The 21,199-nt window shown below is 35.6% G+C and overlaps 1 protein-coding gene across 1 annotated transcript in view; it reads right to left on the bottom strand.

Annotated features, from left to right (window-relative positions):
- Positions 1 to 11,610: 11,610 nt before the first annotated feature.
- The window catches only part of LOC127420035 (syntaxin-binding protein 3-like), a 35,476-nt gene continuing 25,887 nt past the window's right edge, over positions 11,611 to 21,199 (bottom strand). Inside the window, exons 18-19 of the mRNA XM_051661969.1 lie at positions 20,863 to 21,011; positions 11,611 to 12,589 (exon numbers count right to left, since the gene is read on the bottom strand). Coding sequence (XP_051517929.1) covers positions 12,471 to 12,589; positions 20,863 to 21,011 — 268 coding nt within the window. The 3' untranslated portion in view covers positions 11,611 to 12,470. The remainder of the gene's footprint in view (positions 12,590 to 20,862; positions 21,012 to 21,199) is intronic.

Genomic DNA, 21,199 nt, shown 5'->3' with positions numbered 1-21,199 from the left:
TACAAATGCTATAAAACAATATTGTTCGTAGTTAGTTCATGATAACTAATACATTTACTAATGTTAACAAATAGAACCTTATTGTAAAGTGTTTCTGAAATATTTAATTGAATGCATCAATTCATCATTACCTTTTTGGTATTTCTAGTTTTATTAGTTCTATTTAGAGTAAATGTATCTGTTTATTTTTATGTACATTTGTAATTATAATGTGGTCACCTTAATTAAGATCCTCACTGGCCGATAAAATACTGCTCTGACTGCATATAAATTGTTTCTGATAATTACTGTATATTGGCAACACTTAACAATAAGGTTCCATTTGTTAACATTAGTTAACAACATTACTTAACATGAACTAACAATGAACAGTAAATTTTTTACAGCATTTATTAATCTTGGGCAATGTTAATTTTAACATATAGTAATACATTTTTCAAATTAAAGGTTGTATATTTTAACATTAGTTAATGCACTATAATCGAACATGAACTAACAATGAACAATTGTATTTTTATTAACTAACATTAACAAAGAGTAATAAATGCTGTAAATAATATATTGTTAATTGTTAATTCACGATACCTAAAGCATTAACTAATGGTAACGAATGGAACCTGTGGTGAAAGTGATACCATTATTTTCAAAAAGATACTGCCCCCTTAAATAGATTCCCTTATAGTGTAGCTAACTGTGAAAATCAGCTTGTATCTGTATAAACTATTGTTTCAAAGTACTGTAGCTTCCCCAACACTGATATACACAAAAAGACAGACACACCCACACAGCTGTACCTGAAAAGTTCCTGATCCGTGGCTGAGTCTCTACACCTGAAATATGACAGAGAAACTTAAACATACTCTCTCTTTCCATCTCCATCCACCTCTCCTAAACAAATACATGAAGATAGGAGCCCTCCACCTCAGCTGTTTGTCCCCCACTGTGACCCCTGCTACAATCATGTGCACATGTCAGTGTGACTCACCTGTGTACAGGGTACAGTCTCTGTGAGTGTGTTTCTCAATCCAGTGAACGGTCAGGTTGTGTTCATTATTCATGTCACTGATAGAGCCAGGAGGAAGATCACACAGCTGATGGAGACAGTTAAAGATCTAAAATCTTTAACATCATTAAAGTATTCCATAAAACTCATGCACTATATTCAAAATCTTCTGAAGTCATACGATAACAGAACAAAATTCAAGCCATTATTCACTGATAATCTTGCTCTCTGCCATAGCTCTCGAATCCCATTTGCGTATATATTCAAATATGCCGCTTTAAGACATGTTGCGGTCACAGGGTTTTTCCTGCATTGAACATTTTTGGGTGCCGATGCACATTTAAAAAATGTCATGCACTTTTTTCTCTCCCTTTAACAGGGAATCTACATGTGAAATTAAGGACCTTTTAAGACTTTTTGATCATTAAAAAAATAAATGTAAGGCTAATTTTGCAAGATTAAAAATGCATGTCAAAAAAAAAAATAAATAAATAAATTATATATATATATATATATATATATATATATATATATATATATATATATATATATATGTGTGTGATTTAACAGGGAAAGATAGCTTTAATGCCACATCAATGTGATCAGTTGAACTGTATGAATGGTGATTATGAATGGAGAACAGAAGTAAAATTCCTGATTTTTGTACCTGAATTATCAGGGTTTAACCAGAGACCACAAAAAGGTGCGCAGGAATCGACACTGAGCTTTTCCATGTCTCTCAGTTAGGTAAAAAAGACTGTTGACCGTAGTGACGCTGTATTGTAAAAAAGTGACTTTAGCTTTCAAACATTAAAATTATGAGCAAAAATGGGAGGAGACTTCAGTCAAAATGAGGTCAAGTTGAAAAGCTCTAATTTGAATGTGCGAATAATTTCAAAAAACTTTTTTTTTTTAAGTACAATATCATAATATCAACAGATACCCAGTGTAATAATTGCTAATGAAAACAAAAACTAAAAAAATTGTTTTTTTTTCCATTAAATGAAATAAATAAATAAATAAAAAAAAAACTGTAATGATTGGAGGAAAAAAACCCTGAAACTAAACTAAAATACTATTTTATTACTCAAAAACTAACTAAAATAAAATAAAAATGATGTTGAATTAATTTGAGTTTTTTTTATACACAGTAGGGTGACTATGGGCAAAGTGGGACACTTTTGGAGATTTTATTTTTTGTGTCACTTTTAATTATGATTCAAATGCCAAATAACCTTACACTATATCTTTATAGAATGCTTAAGATGTCTCCTACCTTAATCAAAAGCAAAAATGAAGAAACACTCAATACTGAGAAGAAGAATATTTAAGGACCCCAAATTTTGGGGGATTTGGTAAAATGGGACAGAGGAAAATTATTCTTTAGAAAATATCTACATATTATTTGAAATTAATTTTTATATTTTCTTACACACTTTCACATCATAAATCATAATATGTAACATTCACAAACATTGTCAACTTTTACTCTTTTTTTTTTAATCATAAATATCTGTTATTTTCTTTACTATTGCATTGAGCTCTGACACACATCCTGATGTAAAATCATCAATTTAAAACTTTTAAAATTTAAAGGTGCTGTAAGCGATTTTTTTCATGGAAAAGTATGCAAAAATATTTCCCTACTCCCTTAAAGACATTAATGAAATAAGTGTCCTGAGATATCTCACCGGTCTCTGTGACAGCTCTAGACTTTGTCTAGCAAACAAAACATAGCAAACAAAAATATGTCCGCGGACACTGACACTTTTCACCTGTCAATAATTTTGCTTGTTGTCATAGTGTTGTATTTGAAGCGGATCATTGAGGCTTTGAGGCCTCAACAAAGTGCAGTTCAGACTCATACAGTTTCTGCACCTCATCCTTTTCTCTAGAGGACACAGGAGAAAGATAATCAAGACAGTAATCGAGTTGGTCTCAAACTTTGGCCCCATTTACACCTGGTATCGGAATCACATCCGATACTGCGCTCATGTACTTGTACTCGTGCTTGTAAAAATGCTCCGATACCAAAAAAATATACCAACAGACGTATGAATGACATTCTGGTAACTGATATTTAATTTGATAAATATAATGTTTGCATGTGCTGCATGCTTCAAAGTGAATGTGTGGAGCCGGTGTTGTGCCGACGCCAGCTGCTCATACCTTTTAGAGCGACTTGGTTCATACTGTACATGGAAAACACCATCATGTGCATTGTGCTCTGTTTGTAGCAGATGACAGCTAATTCACTTTGTAGCGAGGCACATACAGACTTTAGATCTTTTTAGAGCTGTAAATGTTACGTAATGCGCACGTTAACGCATGTGATTAATTTAAAACATTTAACGTGTTAATTGTTCTTAATCGCAATTAACTCATTTAACATTAATAAAGCATGAACCAGCATAAACACTGGTCAAAATAGGGAACTTTATAATGTGTCTGCCCACAGTTATTACACTGATGCACACACCACAAACACACACAACAGCCGTGTCAGTGATCAAATGATGGACGCTATTTGTTGAACAAAACAAACACAGATGGGACTCATGACAGATATCAAGCACTTTGTAGCCTCTGTAATGCACAATATAATTACCACAGAAGCAGGTTAAATCTTAACTAGCACTAAAACGCAGAATAAGAAGACCTTGTTTGCAAGCGCTTCTCGTATGGAGTTCAAAGCGGTGTTTGATGCTAACATTGACGCCCTGACGTGAATAGTGAACATGACTTCGTGATTGTTGTAGCAAAGCGGATAGCCACAGTCTGTGGAGGATGAGAGTTTAAGAGATTTAATGTGCACTGCAACGAATATGGTTCTTTCAATTAGTCGACCTCCCACTTAGACTTTGTGATATGTTACATACTTGAATTGGTGATATTTTAGTGCATTTCTGACTTCATACTGATGAAGTCTTTGATTGGAAAATGTTTATAAAGCATTATTTTTACATCTTGTTTTGTTTTCTTTAGTCAGAAGGAAATAAGAGCATTTTGATTGAAAAATAAATATATACAGAGTAAAATTTCAGCACTTTCAAAATCTGTGAATAATCGCGATTAACAATTAAAAATTATGCGATTAATCGTGATTAAAAATTGTAATCGACTGACAGCACTAATTTTAATAATCACATTGGGTCACATAGCGATCTGCTTTTCCAGAAGTGAGAAGCTGCTGTCAAAAACACACAGAAACAGAAAGGGATTTACTCCAAAATAAAAGCTTCTGACAAAATAAAAGCTCAATTGAAATATGTCACTACTGTAAAGTTATGTAATATTCACTGTAATACTACTAAATAAAACTAAAACTAATAATAAATCAACATCAATTGCAATATTTAAGCAATATCTCACATCTGTGATGCTCTGTCATGCAGCACTTTATTTGAAAAAAATAACTCCAATGTTGTATTTTGGATTGTACTATGAGGTTCTGTATAAAATCATTTCATTTGATAAAAAATAATATAATATTATGTTGAAAAATAATTGTTCAATTTTCATTTCATTTTCAAATTTAATGAATTTTATTTTTTTTATCCCCTTTTCTCCCAGTTTGGAATGCCCAATTCCCACTACTCAGTAAGTCCTCGTGGTGGCATGGTTACTCACCTCAATCCAGGTGGCGGAGGACAAGTCTCAGTTGCCTCCACTTCTGAGACGTCAATCCGCACATTTTATCACGTGGCTTGCTGTGCATGACACCGCGGAGACTCACAGCATGTGGAGACTCATGCTACTCTCCGTGATCCACGCACATCTTACCACGTGCCCCATTGAGAGCGAGAACCACTAATTGCGGCCACGAGGAGGTTACCCCAAGTGACTCTACCCTCGCTAGCAACCGGGCCAATTTGGTTGCTTAGGAGACCTGGCTGGAGTCACTCAGCACACCCTGGATTCGAACTCGCGACTCAAGGGGTGGTAGTCAGCATCTATACTTGCTGAGCTACCCAGGCCCCAAATGATACATTTATTTTTAAAAAAATTAAAAAAAATTTGATGAAAACATTTAAATAAACTGTTGATATGGAATTTAAAAAAAAAATAAAAATAAAAAAAGAGGTATCAGTTTTGGCGAGCACCAAAAAGGAAGTAACGTTACTCATACTCGTTATTAAAAAAAATGGTATCGGGACATCCCTACTTTTAACCCTTTGTGTTTGGATTTCGATGGGAGGTCTCATCAATCATTACGTCAGTGTTTTACTGCACGATAATAAAGCGCACACTGTTTGTCCTAATTATAATAGCACTTAATCTAGACACAAACATGTCGTTTGAACAGAATTCGCCGTTATTTGCTGAACGGATGAGCGTTTACACTATGAGGGCAATGTGGTCACATGCATTTTTGTGAATATGGCTGAAGAGGCCAAATCTCAAAATGTCATGACCCCGTTTACACCTCTCATTAAAACGGATCGCCCAGATGTAATATGTAATACCTTGCATTTTTGTATACATCTACAATAAACAATATTTTTCCATAAACCGTTTTTTACATTTTATAATCAATAACTTACACAATCGTTTTATACCATTGTTTTGTGATTCAATTACATCAATCGACAGGATTCATGGGGTGAGTAGTTAATTCGCTTATACCCACAGTACCTGTCTCTTTTTCAGATTTTCATATCCATTATTTTAATTTTTATTTTTTTTTTTTTTTTTTGCTTTAAATCAAGGTTTGTCACGCTTATTCATCTGGGAGCTGGTTAAGACACAATGTGAGGCTGTTAAAGTTTCAGTGGTCTCAACGAAGCGTCTCCAGGTGCAGCAGCACATCTCTCCTGAAGTTCCACAGTGTGGCATAGTCTGGGTTCACGGACAGGAGCTGCTGTGTCAGCTGCAAAGCCTCCTTGTCACATATACCAGCACTCCTCTGAAAGAGAGACAGAGTTTAACTTTTGTCATATTGTGGCAGAGTTTGATCCTATAAATACAAAGACATAAAACTAACCGCTGTTCTATAGAACAAACCTTTTTCAAGACAGCATCTCGAGCAGATACAAACACTTTCAGCTTTTCCTCTCTTTCTTTCCTCTTCTCCTCCTCCTGCTGTGCTGTTGACTTCACCTTCACACGTCTGTGCTTACATAAAAAGAGAAAGAGAGCTGTGTTACTATAACTACAGATAGAAAGGGAAGTGAACTAAGCATGCACTTGAATAAGTGACACCTGATGAGGGATGTGGTATGGTAGTGGCAGAAAAACTCACCATAATTCACCACTGGATGAAGATCTATAAACAGTGACTAATTTTTCTAACCCGATGAACAGAGAGATACTGTGCTAAATATTGAAAATACATGTGCAAAAACATATTTGATACAGATGATATACAGTATCTACATCATTCATTTATTTATATATTGTGGTATTTAGAAGCCTTTATTTTGGTCACACATTATACATACATTTTCTGCATATATACAGTGAAATTTATTTGTTTTCACATATCCCAGCTAAGCTGGGGTCAGAGTGCAGGGTCAGCCACGATACAGAGCCCCTGGAGCAGACAGGGTCAAGGGCCTTGCTCAAGGGTGCAACAGTGGCATCTTGGCAGTGCTGGGGCTTGAACCCCCGACCTTCTGGTTGTATCAGTGAGTCCCACCCAATCCATGTCATTGCAAATCTATGATGTCACAATAGCCATTAAAACACAATATAGCATAAATGCAGCCCTCTAAAATGATCTCAGAGCTTTAAAGTGTCTCTGAAATGTCTGTGATGTCAAACTGATGTGATATAATCCAGCAGAATAAATGATGCATCTTAACATGCATTAAACCTAATGAGATTCTTTGTGATCTTTGCTTTAAATCCACGGATGGAGATTCGGGATAGATATTATATTTTATAAATACGCTAAGATGGTCTGTTTGTTTGTTTTACCTCGACATTTGACTTCAGGATGCGCTGGATATGCAGTGAACTACAAAACACTCTTCCGTCGCCTAATTCAGACGTCATCATCACGTCGACATGTGCCATCTAGTGGACTAAAGGTGTGTTGCAATGTATAATACACTTTTGATAAAAAACACTATACTGTAAAGCACTCAACAACCATTTATTTGGAATTTGCTGTACCCCCCGAAAGATAAAGAAATCAAATGAGTTTTTACGTTTACAATATTAGGTTGAAAATCCAGTATGTAACTACTAATACAGAGGATACAGAACATATATTTTTGCTTGTGTTTCAGTGCCTTTTGTGTCCCCAGTAAAGATCATAATGTTGAACAATATCGATTTTAAAGCTGTATTTTACATAAATAACACTAGTTACACTTTAAGCATATTAAGGTTGATTAATATATATATATATATATATATATATATATATATATATATATATATATATATATATATATATATATATATATATATATTACAGCATTTTAAACCGCCAAATATCACCATTTTAACTATGTCCCCAGGCTTGTGTATACCATTTTCATGATGAATACAAGACTTACTATGAGTGATTTTTTTCCTTTTTTTTTTTTTTTTTTTTTTCACGTTGTTGGGTATATCAGTAACACTTCTCTCTAATGTGTAGATTTTTTTTCAATTACATTTATTTTAACAATTATAATAAAGGTTTTTAGCATGTCCCTGAAGTTATTGTCCTCTCTGTTATTTTCAACTACTGGCTCTTTATAAGAAAGCTGGCAAAATGAAATGACATCATTTCATAAAACTGACATAACTTCCTTGGAGGGAAAACAACTTGGGAAGGTGAATGAGATCCTCAATTGTTTTACTTGCCTATTTTTACTTATTTTATCTTTCCATTCTGATGTGGTCAACCTTAATACATCCACTCTGTTGAGTAAAACATGAAAAAAGTCAGTAGTAGTTCGTATTTTTAAAATTAACATTTTAAAATCCACTCAATTCTTTATTTGATAAACCTTCTTTGTTCATTTATTTTTGCTCAGTCATGGTGTGATGGCCGACTTTAGGTCAGAATGTCCACTCTGTTAGTGTCCACCCTGTTAAGTCAGAAGACATAACAGAGTGGACAGTTGAAGTGCATAGTGACAGTGAAAGTAATTTGTTTAAAGTTGAAGAATTAGTGTTCATGTGAACTTCATTAGTAGTATAATAATAATTACATATTAATATAATATATAGTATAATAATGTTTTACATATTGTCATAAATAAAGTCACCAAATCATTTTTGGTTTTAGGTTTTGTCCACTCTGTAACCACTTTGTCCACCCTGTTATTACTGTGTCCACTCTGTTAAGCATTTATTTATTTTTGTTTTATTTTTTTACAATAATGCGTCGGAAAGTAAAATTCATACATAATATCATTTTTTTTTTAATTTTTTTTTTTTTTATATATAATCTATTAACTGATAAGCTTTTAAGAGGTCAAAGGGACATGAGTTTTCTAAGATAATGTACACAATGTCCATGCGTTTAAATCATAAGCCTTTCAAATTGTTGTTCATTTGTCCCTAACAGGGTGGACATTTTTGGTCTTCCGTTTCATTTATTTTGTTTCATAAATGCTTAAATATTTTTACCTGAGTTTTTCCCTGTCATGATTACACAAGAAGTGATTTTAAAAACTGTTTGATTTTCTAAATGTTATGATGTCCAAAAGGCACCGAATACCAGGAATTACCCTGAAGCCTACTACTTTGGTACTTCGTCAATAAATTAAGGGTTGTCAAACCACCCTACTATTTATAATATTTAGAAATGTATTAAAATGTAAAACATGGAAAAATCACTAAATCACTGTCTAAATAATAATTCGACTTTATTATTTACTGTATATGTTCGATGTTTATTATGCAGGCAGTGTTATCACGTGGCATATGACACTTTTCTCAGCGCTAGTTGGGCTGGACAAATCACATTCTGATTGATGCTTTTTGAACCAATCCTTGTTTTTAATAGATCTTAATGATTATTCTTTATACTTTTTAGTGTAAAGATGTTTTTAATAACATTAATTTGATGTAATGTTACAGACATTACATCAAAAATTTGCATAAATCATTCTGATGTAAAGTAATGGCCAGCATCATCCAATCACTGCCAACCATGTTAAAATAAAATGATACATTATAAATTCTGAATCAATATACTGATTATCATTGTCCCATGTCTGGCAAACATGTTGAGTGGTCCAAACATCATCTACAGCCTGAAACTGAACTTCTGACTGAATGTTAGGAGTGAATGCACTTGGCCATGCTCACTAATTAGGGAATGACTTAACCTCCAGTGTGCTGTCTGTCTGCACTGGTCTCAGAACAGTTTGAAATGCACCTTATTTTCATCCTAACTCCATATACAGCCTCTGAAAGCAACATTTTCCATTTTTTGGATGCATCCTTTGATTCTCAATGTGACAATGCACAGTGAATATAAGATATTTTAAGGAAAATGAGCCTATAGTCCATGTACGTGGTCATTGTGTTTAACAGCGTGCCGTTTCGTGATAAATCAGTGATATTTTTTAAATGGCATATCTAATGAAACTAGAGACTCTACTCTTTTGACTCAAACAGGTCTTAATGAGGTTTCTTACCAGATGGAGTTTTGTTGCCATTTTTTCCCAAAGACAAACTCAGCTGAGATCGGCACCATGTTGTTTTGTCACATGACTCTGTGCGTCAAAAATTTTACCCTTTAATGACAGCCTAGAGTCTCCTGAACTGAGATCAGTCAGTTTAAATTAAATGAAATTATGCACAGCCTATAGTAAAGCCAAAACGTAATGTCCACGTATGTGGACGCGGGGTCTCAGGAGGTTAAAAAAAAACAATAGCCCGTAACTGTAATAATGGTCACTAGTTTTCAATGGAAATGCCTAAAACATGTTGCAAATCATGAAATCTGTATAAATCTGACTCTTTTCTGAGTCTACTGGTCATTTCATCTGACAGACGGTTTGGAGCACGGGAGCTGTAACAGGGCTCCACATTTCAGTCAGATGACGGAGGCCAACGGCATTAGATATCTGTGGGAAAGTGTTTTAATCAAACCATAAGGTGCAAACAAGGAATAGTAAAAATAATTAATAATGACAAATGGAAACTGGGTGCATCGTACATGTTTTGCTAATTTTCTTGGAATAATCTCACTGGGCTTCCTGAAATAATACAGTATTTTAACCTTCCCACACAGATCATATCAGTTTTTCTGTCAAATAGATCTGCGTAAATGTATACAGCCTGCTTGTACAGCATGCATTCAGGTGCTCATCATGCAGTCATATCTTCACATTACTCATTTATAGTTGAAGCCCCAAAATAGGACAGATTTGATGAGGTTATCTTACTCCATATCAAGACCTCTGAGAGAATATATGAACTTTTGTGTTTGAAGAGGATGATAATTCTGAAGTAATCAGATCTCTTCATCAGAATATCCTTCCTCTGATTTATGTGAGAGATGTTTCTAGAACATGATGTCTGATGGAAAATCAGGACTATCTGGCTACATTTATGCAAACTGTATTCATGATAAAGTTCCATTAAGGGAGAGTTGTATGAGAAATGTCAATTCTCTTACAAATACTTAATGGACAATAAATGTAGGCAATATACTGTATATGTTTATGCTTTTAGAGGTTAAAAAGAAGAAATTAGACACAGAACACATTACACAAACATTACATGAACATTACAAAACAATCCAGAGAATTGAACCACATCATTCATTTATGTCAATTGTTCAATTGCAAGTTACGTGTATACATTATTTGTTAAAAACCCTTCTATGTTCATTGATGAATATACACAGATCAGCCACATCATTAAAACCACCTGCCTAATATTGTGTTGGTCCCCCTCGTGTCGCCAAAACAGCGCCAACCCGCATCTCAGAATAGCATTCTGATATTATATTCTTCTCACCACAGTTGTACAGAGCGGTTATCTGAGTTACCATAGACTTTGACAGTTCTAACCAGTCTGGCCATTCTCTGCTGACCTCTCTCATCAACAAGGCATTACTGTCCACAGAACTGAGGCTCACTGGATGTTTTTTTTTTTGTTTTTGGCACCATTCTGAGTAAATTCTAGAGACTGTTGTGTGTGAAAATCCCAGAAGATCAGCAATTACAGAAATATTCAAACCAGCCCATCTGACACAAAACAATCATCCATGCGATTATCTAATCGGCCAATCGTGTGGCAGCAGTGCAGTGCATAAAATCATACAGATATGGGTCAGGAGCTTCAGTTAATGTTCACATCAACCATCAGAATGGGGGAAACATTTTAACTCAGTGATTTCGACTGGCATGATTGTTGGTGCCAGACGGGCTGGTTTGATTATTTTTGTAACAGCTGATCTCCTGGGATTTTCACACAAAACAGTCTCTAGAATTTACTCTGAATGGTGCCAAAAACAAAAAACATCCAGTGAGCCTCAGTTCTGTGGACAGTAATGCCTTGTTGATGAGAGAGGTCAATAGAGAATGGCCAGACTGGTTCGAACTGTCAAAGTCTACGGTAACTCAGATAACCGCTCTGTACAATTGTGGTGAGAAGAATAGCATCTCAGAATGCTATACTGAGATGCGGGTTGGCGCCGTTTTGGCGGCACGAGGGGGACCTACATAATATTAGGCAGGTGGTTTTAATGATGTGGCTCATTGGTGTATGTCAAAACAGCAAACTATTGCAAGCAAGCAATGAATACATATGTGCATATCATCCTTGTTTAAGAATGAAAAGGCACAATATTAAAATGAAAAACAAACATTTTTAAATTGACAGTCATGAGGTTTTACAAATAACTAGGCTTAATGTGTAAGATATAAATACAAGATAAGCGAAAACTGTTATAGAAATTCCAGCGTTAGCCTTTAGCTTTCACTAGTAAATTTAACACAAATTAAGGCACCAGTATGTTTGATAATGTATAATTTATGAGACCATGTTTTAGTTGTAGCTTTCATACATCTGTATTATAGTGTTTGTCACACAGTGGGTTGGGTGTTACATCTGTCCACTACTATGTTGCATATTAATGGACCATACTTTTATTTTAATGCTGTATTATAAAACATTTTATAAAACATGTGCGAGACACAGTTGGGTCTTAATGATCACAACATGGCTTACAAAACAAGAAAACCCACTCAGGCCCAAATCTGTTTCGCAAAACACCCATTTGTGAAGTCAGACTTTTTTCTTTTTTTACCCTAACTGGAGTAATTCAAACCAACTGGAGCATAAAAAAAAAAACATGAATTCTGACATTTTGGACCATGTGGACAAACTTTTTGGACCACACCTCAATTTGATACTGTAAAACTATTGGTTTATTTTTGTATGCCTGTTTTTTTAGTAAATCTTTAAATGCTTGAGAATTAATACATAAAAGCAGTTCAGATCTGTTCCCTTCAGCCCTGAGAGGTTGAGTGCCCTGGGAGTGTGTGGGTGTCTCAGGTTTTCAGGGTTATGGGGAAGGGACTGCTCTGGGTCTGTCTTCCTCAATGGTAAAGGTTTCCATGGGTCCTTTGCTCAGGTTATATATGTCATCCAGCAGGCCGCGTGGAGTGAGAAAGTGTGAAGAGCCTGAAGAGAATGAAAAAGCCATCGTTTGAATCTGGCTCTGTTCCAAAACCTAATGAGCTGCCTATGTGGTCAGCATTTCAAGGCAAAGGCACAAAAACTGTTTCTTATATTCTCGATAATTATACTGCCTTCTGAGATACCTCGTTTTGGTCGAATTTGCAGAGAAGGCAATCATTTTATGCATTGTGATAAGCTCAGTGAAAACATCCTTTCAAGATGGCGGACGAAGTGAGAAAAATATTAATTATAAATAAACATTCAATACTCAAAAGTATAGATTAAAAGTTAGATCTAATTAAAAGGAATGTTCAGAGTTCAATACATGTTATGCAGAATCAGCAGCATTTGTGGTAGAACGTTGATTACAAAAAATACATTTTGACTCGTTCTTCATTTTTTTTAAAAATAGCAAGTATTGTGGTTACAGTAAGCACTTACAATGGAAGTGAATGGGGTAGGGTTGCTCCGATACCAAAATTTTGGCTTCGGTACGATACCAGCCTTGGTACCTCGGTATCGATACTAACCCAATACTTAGGCAACACATTTTTGATGAAAATACACTGAAAATGACTTGACTAAAAGAACTACATAAAGTCTTATAGATAAAAATGATGTCTTTTCTTTTTACATTTTTCTGGATTCCATGTTAAATGTTTTAATTAAATGTTATGATCAAATTGTGTTTAATCAAATGAAAATATAATACTTTGCAACAATAGAGCCAATAAAAATATTTAAACAATAATAATATATATATATTATTTTTGGTAAAAAAAAAAAATATAAAAAAATAAAAAAAAAAAATAAATAAAATGCACAACAGAGCTTTACCATATTAATGAAAACAATCTGATTACCTGAGGCAAAAGGCTGCCATGCCTGAATCACAACATGCTGATATTCAGTACACTTGCTTTTGTAATATTGCTTACAAATATTAATATTAATAATATAACCATTTATTATATTATTGTTATTATGAGTATTATTGCGACTGCTTTGAATATTACACGTATACAGTAGTAATATTTTTCTGTCGTAATGTCTTCAATTTCACGCATCCAGTTGAACAGAGCTCTTATTTTGAAATATCTCTGAAGTTCTTCCTGTTTGCGAAGGGTATAGCCACAGGACGTAATCATTATACATGTTAACGTGATGTTAGTGTGATAATCACTTACAAACCATAATATCCAATATTACACTGAAAATGCAGGTTGTCCGATTTGCTAAAACACATTATTTTGTTTCTCTTCTAAACTTGTTTTCTTTGCTTTCGATTTACGTGACTCTCTAAAATGCACCCTTTACTAGATTAAATTGATTAAATCAACATGGCCGCTCATGGTGCAGGACATGCTGACTTTGTGATAATTATATATTAATCTAAATTATTTCAGTAAAAAAAAAAAAAAAAAAACTACAACTACAAAACTGCTAATATGAATTGTGAACATTGTCTTAATATGCGGAAGAATAAAATGAAGTCATATGTTGTTCATCCTGTTATTTACACATTTTGAAGTGTGTGTATCCCCTGAAATACGTTGCCAGATTGAGGGAAGAAAAAGGGTTAATCCACAACATTACATATACACATTTATTACACTTACATATGTCATACATGCAACCTTAAAGCTAAACTTTTCTCGGTTTTGTCACACTCTCACACACACACACACACACACACACACACACACACACACACACACACACACACACACACACACACACGTTGGTTTAGCTATCCTTATGAGGACCCTCCATAGACATAATGATTTTTATACTGGTCAAACTATAGATTCTATCCCCTAACCCTAACCCTACCCCTAAACCTAACCCTCACAGAAAACTTTTTGCATTTTGACATTTTCAAAAAAAAAAAAAAAAAATCATCATTTAATATGCCATTTCCCTTGTGAGGACCGCTGGCTGGTCCTCACAACGCAAGTGATCTCAGGTTTTACTATACTTGTGAGGACATTTGGTCCCCACAAGGATAGTAAAACCTGTATACACACACACACACACACACACACACAGCACACGCACGCACGCGCGCACGATGATTTAAATATAAGAGGGGAAGTGAGAAACTCATCACTTTCTGCATCAAATAAAACAGAAATATTGATGACTTTGACTTTTTTGTACCTTAATAGGGCAACGTATCCTGGGAGATCAAAATCCAAAAAATACATTGCCTGGCCAAAAAAAAAAAAAAAAAAGTCGCATACTCTAATATTTCGTTGGACTGCCTTTAGCTTTGATTACGCCATGCATTTGTCGTGGCATTGTTTCGACAACCTTATGCAACATCACAACATTTATTTCTGGCCAGAGTTGCATTAATTTTTGGCCGAGATCTTGTATTGATGACGGGAGAGTCAAACAACTCCATAAAGTCTTCTCCAGCACATCCCAAAGACTTTCAATGAGGTTAAGGTCAGGACTCTGTGGTGGCCAATTCATGTGTGAAAATGATTCTTCATGCTCCCTGAACCACTCTTTCACAATTTGAGCCCGATGCATCTTGGCATTGTCATCCTGGTATATGGCCGTGCAGTCAGGGAAGAAAAAATCCACTGATGGGATAACCTGGTCATTCAGTAGATTCAGGTAATCAGCTGACTTTATTTTATTTCTGCATAACGTTGCTGAGCCTAGACCTGACCAATTGAAGGAACCTCAGATCATAACACTGCCTCCAGAGACTGGTACAGTGGGCACTATGCATGATGGTGCATCACTTCGTGTGCTTCCCTTCTTACCCTGATGTCCCCATCGCTTTGGAATAGGGTAAATCTGGACTCATCAGACCACATGACCTTTTTCCATTGCTCCACAGTCCAATCTTTATGCTTCCTAGCAAACTGAAGTTGTATTTTCCGATTAGCATTCACTTACACGTGGCTTTCTAGTGGCCACACAGCTAGTCCCAATTTAGTCCCAATCCTGTAAGTTCTTGTCGTATTGTGCATGTAGAAATGCTCTTACTTTGCTCTTACTTTCACTGTTAAACATAGCCGTGAGTTCTACTGTCGATTTTTTACGATGTGACTTCAAGAGTTTTAGTAATCTCCAATCATGATCATTCAGTATTTTTTTCCGACCACATTTCTTCCGCGAAGCTGACGGTTCACCACTATCCTTCCAGGTTTTAATAATGCGTTGGACAGTTCTTAACCCAATTCCAGTGATTTCAGCAATCTCCTTAGTTGTTTTCTTTGCTTGATGCAGGCCAATAATTTGCCCCTTCTGAAACACAGTAACATCTTTTCCACGACCATGGGATACGTCTTCTGACATGGTTGTTTAAGAAATGAGAAGCTGCACACTGCATCAGTTAGGGTTAAAAGGATTGTTGCCAGCTGAAACATTTGATCGATTTCATTTTTTATTTTTTTTTATTTAAATGGTTTCCTCAATCTGAGTGGTTAAAAAATTGGTGACTTTTAGATACGCAATCGGAGAAAAAAAAAAACCTCTTAGACTCTTCATTCGATTAGTCCAAGTGGTCATTAAAAAAATAAAAAATAAATAAAAAATATGCGCGACACTTTGGCTGTTAGTGACCAACCACAGGAAATGAATGGGAAAGACCGTAACACAGAGCAAAATGTTTTATATGTGTTGAATACAATCTATATATCAGCCACAATGCTGAACGAACACACACAGAAATGAAGGGGTGAGACTATTAAACATCCAGAGAGCAAAAGATTCACATTAATATATATATATTTGATATTTTAAATAACCTTGACAAATAATAGTTAATATCTAAATATACACTGGCAGCCAAAAGTTTGGAATAATGTACAGATTTTGCTCTTATGAAAAGAAATTGGTACTTTTATTCACCAAAATGACATTCAACTGATCACAATGTACACTATATGGCCAATGGCCAAAGGTTTGTGGACACCCCCTTCTAATTTACAAATTTGGTTACTCCATTAAATCCAGTAAAGAAAAATCTTAATGTTTCTTTATGTAATGGCTTGGGCTTTGTGTGCTTCCAAATTTGTGGCAACTGTTTGGGGATAACCCTTTTCTGTTCCAGCATGACAATGCCCCTGTGAACAAAGTGAGATCCATAAAGAAATGGTTTGCTGTGTTTGGCGTGGAAAAAATTGACTGGACTGCACAAAGCCCAGACCTGAACCCCACTGATCACTTTTGGGGTGAACTGGAACAGCAACTGTAAGTCAGGCCCCATCGACCAACATCAGTTCCTGACCTCACTGGTAGCCTTGTGTCTGAATGAGAGCAAATCCCTGCAGCCATGTTACTACATACAGTATAGTGGAAAGCCTTCCCAAAAGATTGGAAGCTGTTATTACAGCAAAGGGGGAAATTGATGCCTAAGGTTTTGAAATCAAATGTTCATCAAGCACATATGGTGTCCACAAACTTTTGGCCATATAGTGTATAGTCAAGACATTAATAATGTGAAACATTACTATTACAATAAAAATAAATAAATAAACTACTTCAAAGAGTTTATCAAAAAATCCTCCACGTGCAGCACTGACAGCTTTGCAGATCCTTGGCATTCTAGCTGTCAGTTTGTCCAGATACTCAGGTGACATTTCACCCCACACTTCCTGTAGCACTTGCCATAGATGTGGCTGTCTTGTCGGGCACTTCTCACGCACCTTACAGTCTGATCCCACAAAATCTCAATGGGGTTAAGATCCATAACACTCTTTTCCAATTATCTGTTGTCCAATGTCTGTGTTTCTTTGCCCACTCTAACCTTTTCTTTTTGTTTTTCTGTTTCAAAAGTGGCTTTTTCTTTGCAATTCTTCCCATAAGACCTGCACCTCCTGAGTCTTCTCTTTACTGTTGTGCATGAAACTGGTGTTGAGCGGGTAGAATTCAATGAAGCTGTCAGCTGAGGACATGTGAGGCGTCTATTTCTCAAACTAGAGACTCTGATGTACTTATCCTCTTGTTTAGTTGTACATCTGACCTTCCACATCTCTTTCTGTCCTTGTTAGAGCCAGTTGTCCTTTGTCTTTGAAGACTGTAGTGTACACCTTTGTATGAAATCTTCTGTTTTTTTTTTTGGCAATTTCAAGCATTGTATAGCCTTCATTCCTCAGAACAATGATTGACTGATGAATTTCTAGAGAAAGCTGTTTCTTTTTTGCCATTTTTGACCTGATACTGAACTTAAGACATGCCAGTCTATTGCACACTGTGGCAACTCAAAAACAAACACAAAGACAATGTTAAGCTTCATTTAACAAACCAAATAGCTTTCAACTGTTTTTGATATGATGACAAGTGATTTTCTAGTACCAAATTAGCAATTTACATGATTACTCAAGGATAAGGTGTTGGAGTGATGGCTGCTGGAAATGGGGCCTGTCTAGATTTCATAAAAAATTACTTATCAAATAGTGATGGTGCTGTTTTTTACATCAGTAATGTCCTGACTATACTTTGTGATCAGTTGAATGCCACTTTGGTGAATTGAAATACCAATTTCCTTCCGAAACAGCAAAATCTGTACATTATTCCAAACTTTTGGCCGCCAATGTATATCCAATGCATAACTTCTAGAAATGCATAAATCTAGAATTCTTACATAGGCTGCATAGAACACTGCAGCTGCACTACTGGCTATTATTGTCACAACATGATTTTCAAGTCATGTTATTTTTCTTTTTCTCACCAGATGGCAGCAATCTGCCATAATACATGACACTTTCTCATATTATCTCATAATTTCTTTGTTTAAACTTATAGAAGTGTAGATTTTTACTGTAGTGAAGTTGCTTATTTGCATACGCAAATGATTATGATATATTTACATGTAAATAAGATCTAAATAACCCAAAATCCCAAAAGAAGCGCATCATTTTATTGTTACTACTTCAGGGAAGTTAGTGTTATAACATAAAAAAAGAGGATACATCTTTATTGTATCCAGTCAAAAATGACCGCAAACAGCCAAGGTGTTGACCATTTTTTAACAGCTTAGGAGGATCGCTGCAATAATGATCCAATCATAGGTTCTTAAGTATCTGCTTATTTAAATCCAAACAGCAATTTTTTTTTTTTTTTTGGCCAGGCAGTGTATCAAATATCTTCAAATGGAATTTTAATGGAAGTATGTGTAAAAATAATTCTCCCTTTTGAAAATAAATAGAATAAATAAAGCTAAACAGAATTATAATAATAAACCGAATTAGAAACATGATAAAAAAATTGCATGTAACTCTAATATGTTATATAACTAAAACATGTTAGTTTACATGTTAACATAGCACGTTAAATTAACTACTAAATGAAAAATAACATCAGCTGTGTGAGCTTTTAAAGTAATGTCCTATGATTATTAACAATTAGCATACTGTAGGTGCACGACAGCACAGCCAGACTGCTCCTGTCTGTACCTTTAACTCAGTGGTTCTCAACCGGTTTTGCTTCAGGACCCAAATTTTACATTGGAAATCAAGTGGCAACCCACCATAGTAAAAACGTAACCTGTATTTAATGTATCCTGGGTCACATTTCCTTTTATGTTGCACAGTTTTGTTCATGGTAACAAGTAACATTTTTGTTGTTGACGTCAACAACAAAAGTGACAGGAAGTTTTCTCAACCCCCTTTTAATAATTGAAGAGCATATTTACTTATATGAGTCCATTATTATCCCGTTTGTTTCCTAATTTCAAACAATTCAAACAGAACATCCATATTACACAGGCTCCTCATTACCATGGTTAGGTCAGTGTAGCTAGTCTTAAAAAAAAATAGTAATAATAATAATAATATAGTATTTATGAAAAATACTAGCTGAAACACATTTTGAAACTTTAACTACAACATGCCACTGTTGATATAAAATTAGGTCTAATAGATTCTACCTTTAGATTAATTCATATGAAACTATAACATTTTATCAAAACATAATTTACTTTTACTCATGTAAAATCGTGAAACAATTTTGTAAAGGTGATGATGTGTAATGATTTTATTTTATTTTTTGGTGCATAGCACAGTGTTGCTCTTTTCCTCCTCAGTGCTGTTTGGCATGTCAGGGCTGCCTGCTGTTTGAGAGGTTCGACTTGACTTCCTCCGTAACGCTTTTCAGTTTTGAGGTCTGTGCACCGCAATAGAGGGAAGCCGGTTGTTGCACGATCTGCTCAGAGAAGAGCAGATAAGGATCGCGAGCTGGTTCCGTTACACTCGTGCGAAAGTGCAGATGAGAAGCCTTTAGCTGATTGCGAGATTATCATTAAATCTGCCTCAGCAGTCCTAAATAGGCTATCACTTGGACGGCTGCCGAAATATCTTCAATGGGAGAACCATGGCATTGTTCTTTCCCTGCTGTCCGCGATCCAGTCTGAATAGACCTGCGACCCACTTTTGGGTCACGACCCACCAGTTGAGAAACAATGCTTTAACTCTCTCACACACACACACACACACACACACACACACACACACTGATGTCAGACCCCCTCGCCTCGCTTCTCTCTGACATTTTCTCCGCTGCGTGTGTGTGTGTGTGTGTGTGTGGGGCAAGCTGATGAGTCTGACAGACAGTCGAGGAGGAAAGGAGATGCACACGCGCAGGTGAGATTCTCCGTCCGGTTGCATTTTTTTCTCAATACCATAGATAAGCAAATGTACATGGTATGAAAACCGTCAATTTTCATACCGTGGTATACCGTGAAACCGGTATACCGCTGCATCCCTATTTGGGACTACATGAATTGTTTTTTTTGACATAACCGAAACTGGGCAGGGGATTTATAGTTCCCAGCATGCTTTCCATGGGACTTGATAGGGACAGTAAGAATGTTGAAATTAAGCGTTATTTATTTTTGAGCAAGATGAGAGAAGAAACTTAACACTTGATATTGTTTAAGATTCAGTTATTTTGGAATTTAGAACCGATTCTGTTACACTGGGTTACCATTGTGTTGAAGAGTGGAGCTTTTGCTTAGGTTGAGGGCAAGTACACAAACAACATACTGTATGTTGCTTTATTCAAGGAGCAATTTAACATTTAGCATGTTAATGTACATTGCTATTGCTAGATGAAGGTTAGCCAACTAGCTTAACCTTATTATATAAATCAGTTAAGTAAGAAAAGATTATGTAAAACTAAAGAAATTGAATCATCAGGGACACATAAAATTGAGGCTACTTAATTTAGTCCTTTCAAAATAACTTTATGGACTGGCCCAATTCACTTCCATTGTAAGTGCTTCACTGAAACCACGGTTGTTGCACTTGGACACTTACCAATGATGACCTCACATGATTTCGTAGCCTGTGTGACTTCATAAGCACAGCGCATTTCTGAGTAACTGACACCACCCAGAACGAAGATGATGAGGCGCGAACTGCTCCTGAGATCATCTGGAGAGCTGCCCTTGTGCTTTTGCCGGGCACTGACACAGAGAAACAATAAAAAAAACACATTTATCAACTGGTACAAGAGCAAATGTCTATGCTTGCCATGATGCCATCATCTTGTGCAATTAGATCATTAAGTTGGTGTATATGTTTAGAAAAACATGTAAGGAAACACCACAGAAGGCTACGTCGGAACCCAACAAAATGTCCGTTTTCATGCACA

This window comes from Myxocyprinus asiaticus, chromosome 29, assembly GCF_019703515.2.
Source record: "Myxocyprinus asiaticus isolate MX2 ecotype Aquarium Trade chromosome 29, UBuf_Myxa_2, whole genome shotgun sequence".
Lineage (NCBI taxonomy): Eukaryota > Metazoa > Chordata > Actinopteri > Cypriniformes > Catostomidae > Myxocyprinus > Myxocyprinus asiaticus.
The sequence above is the reverse complement of the archived record's forward strand: the minus strand, read 5'-3'. Positions and strand labels throughout refer to the sequence as shown.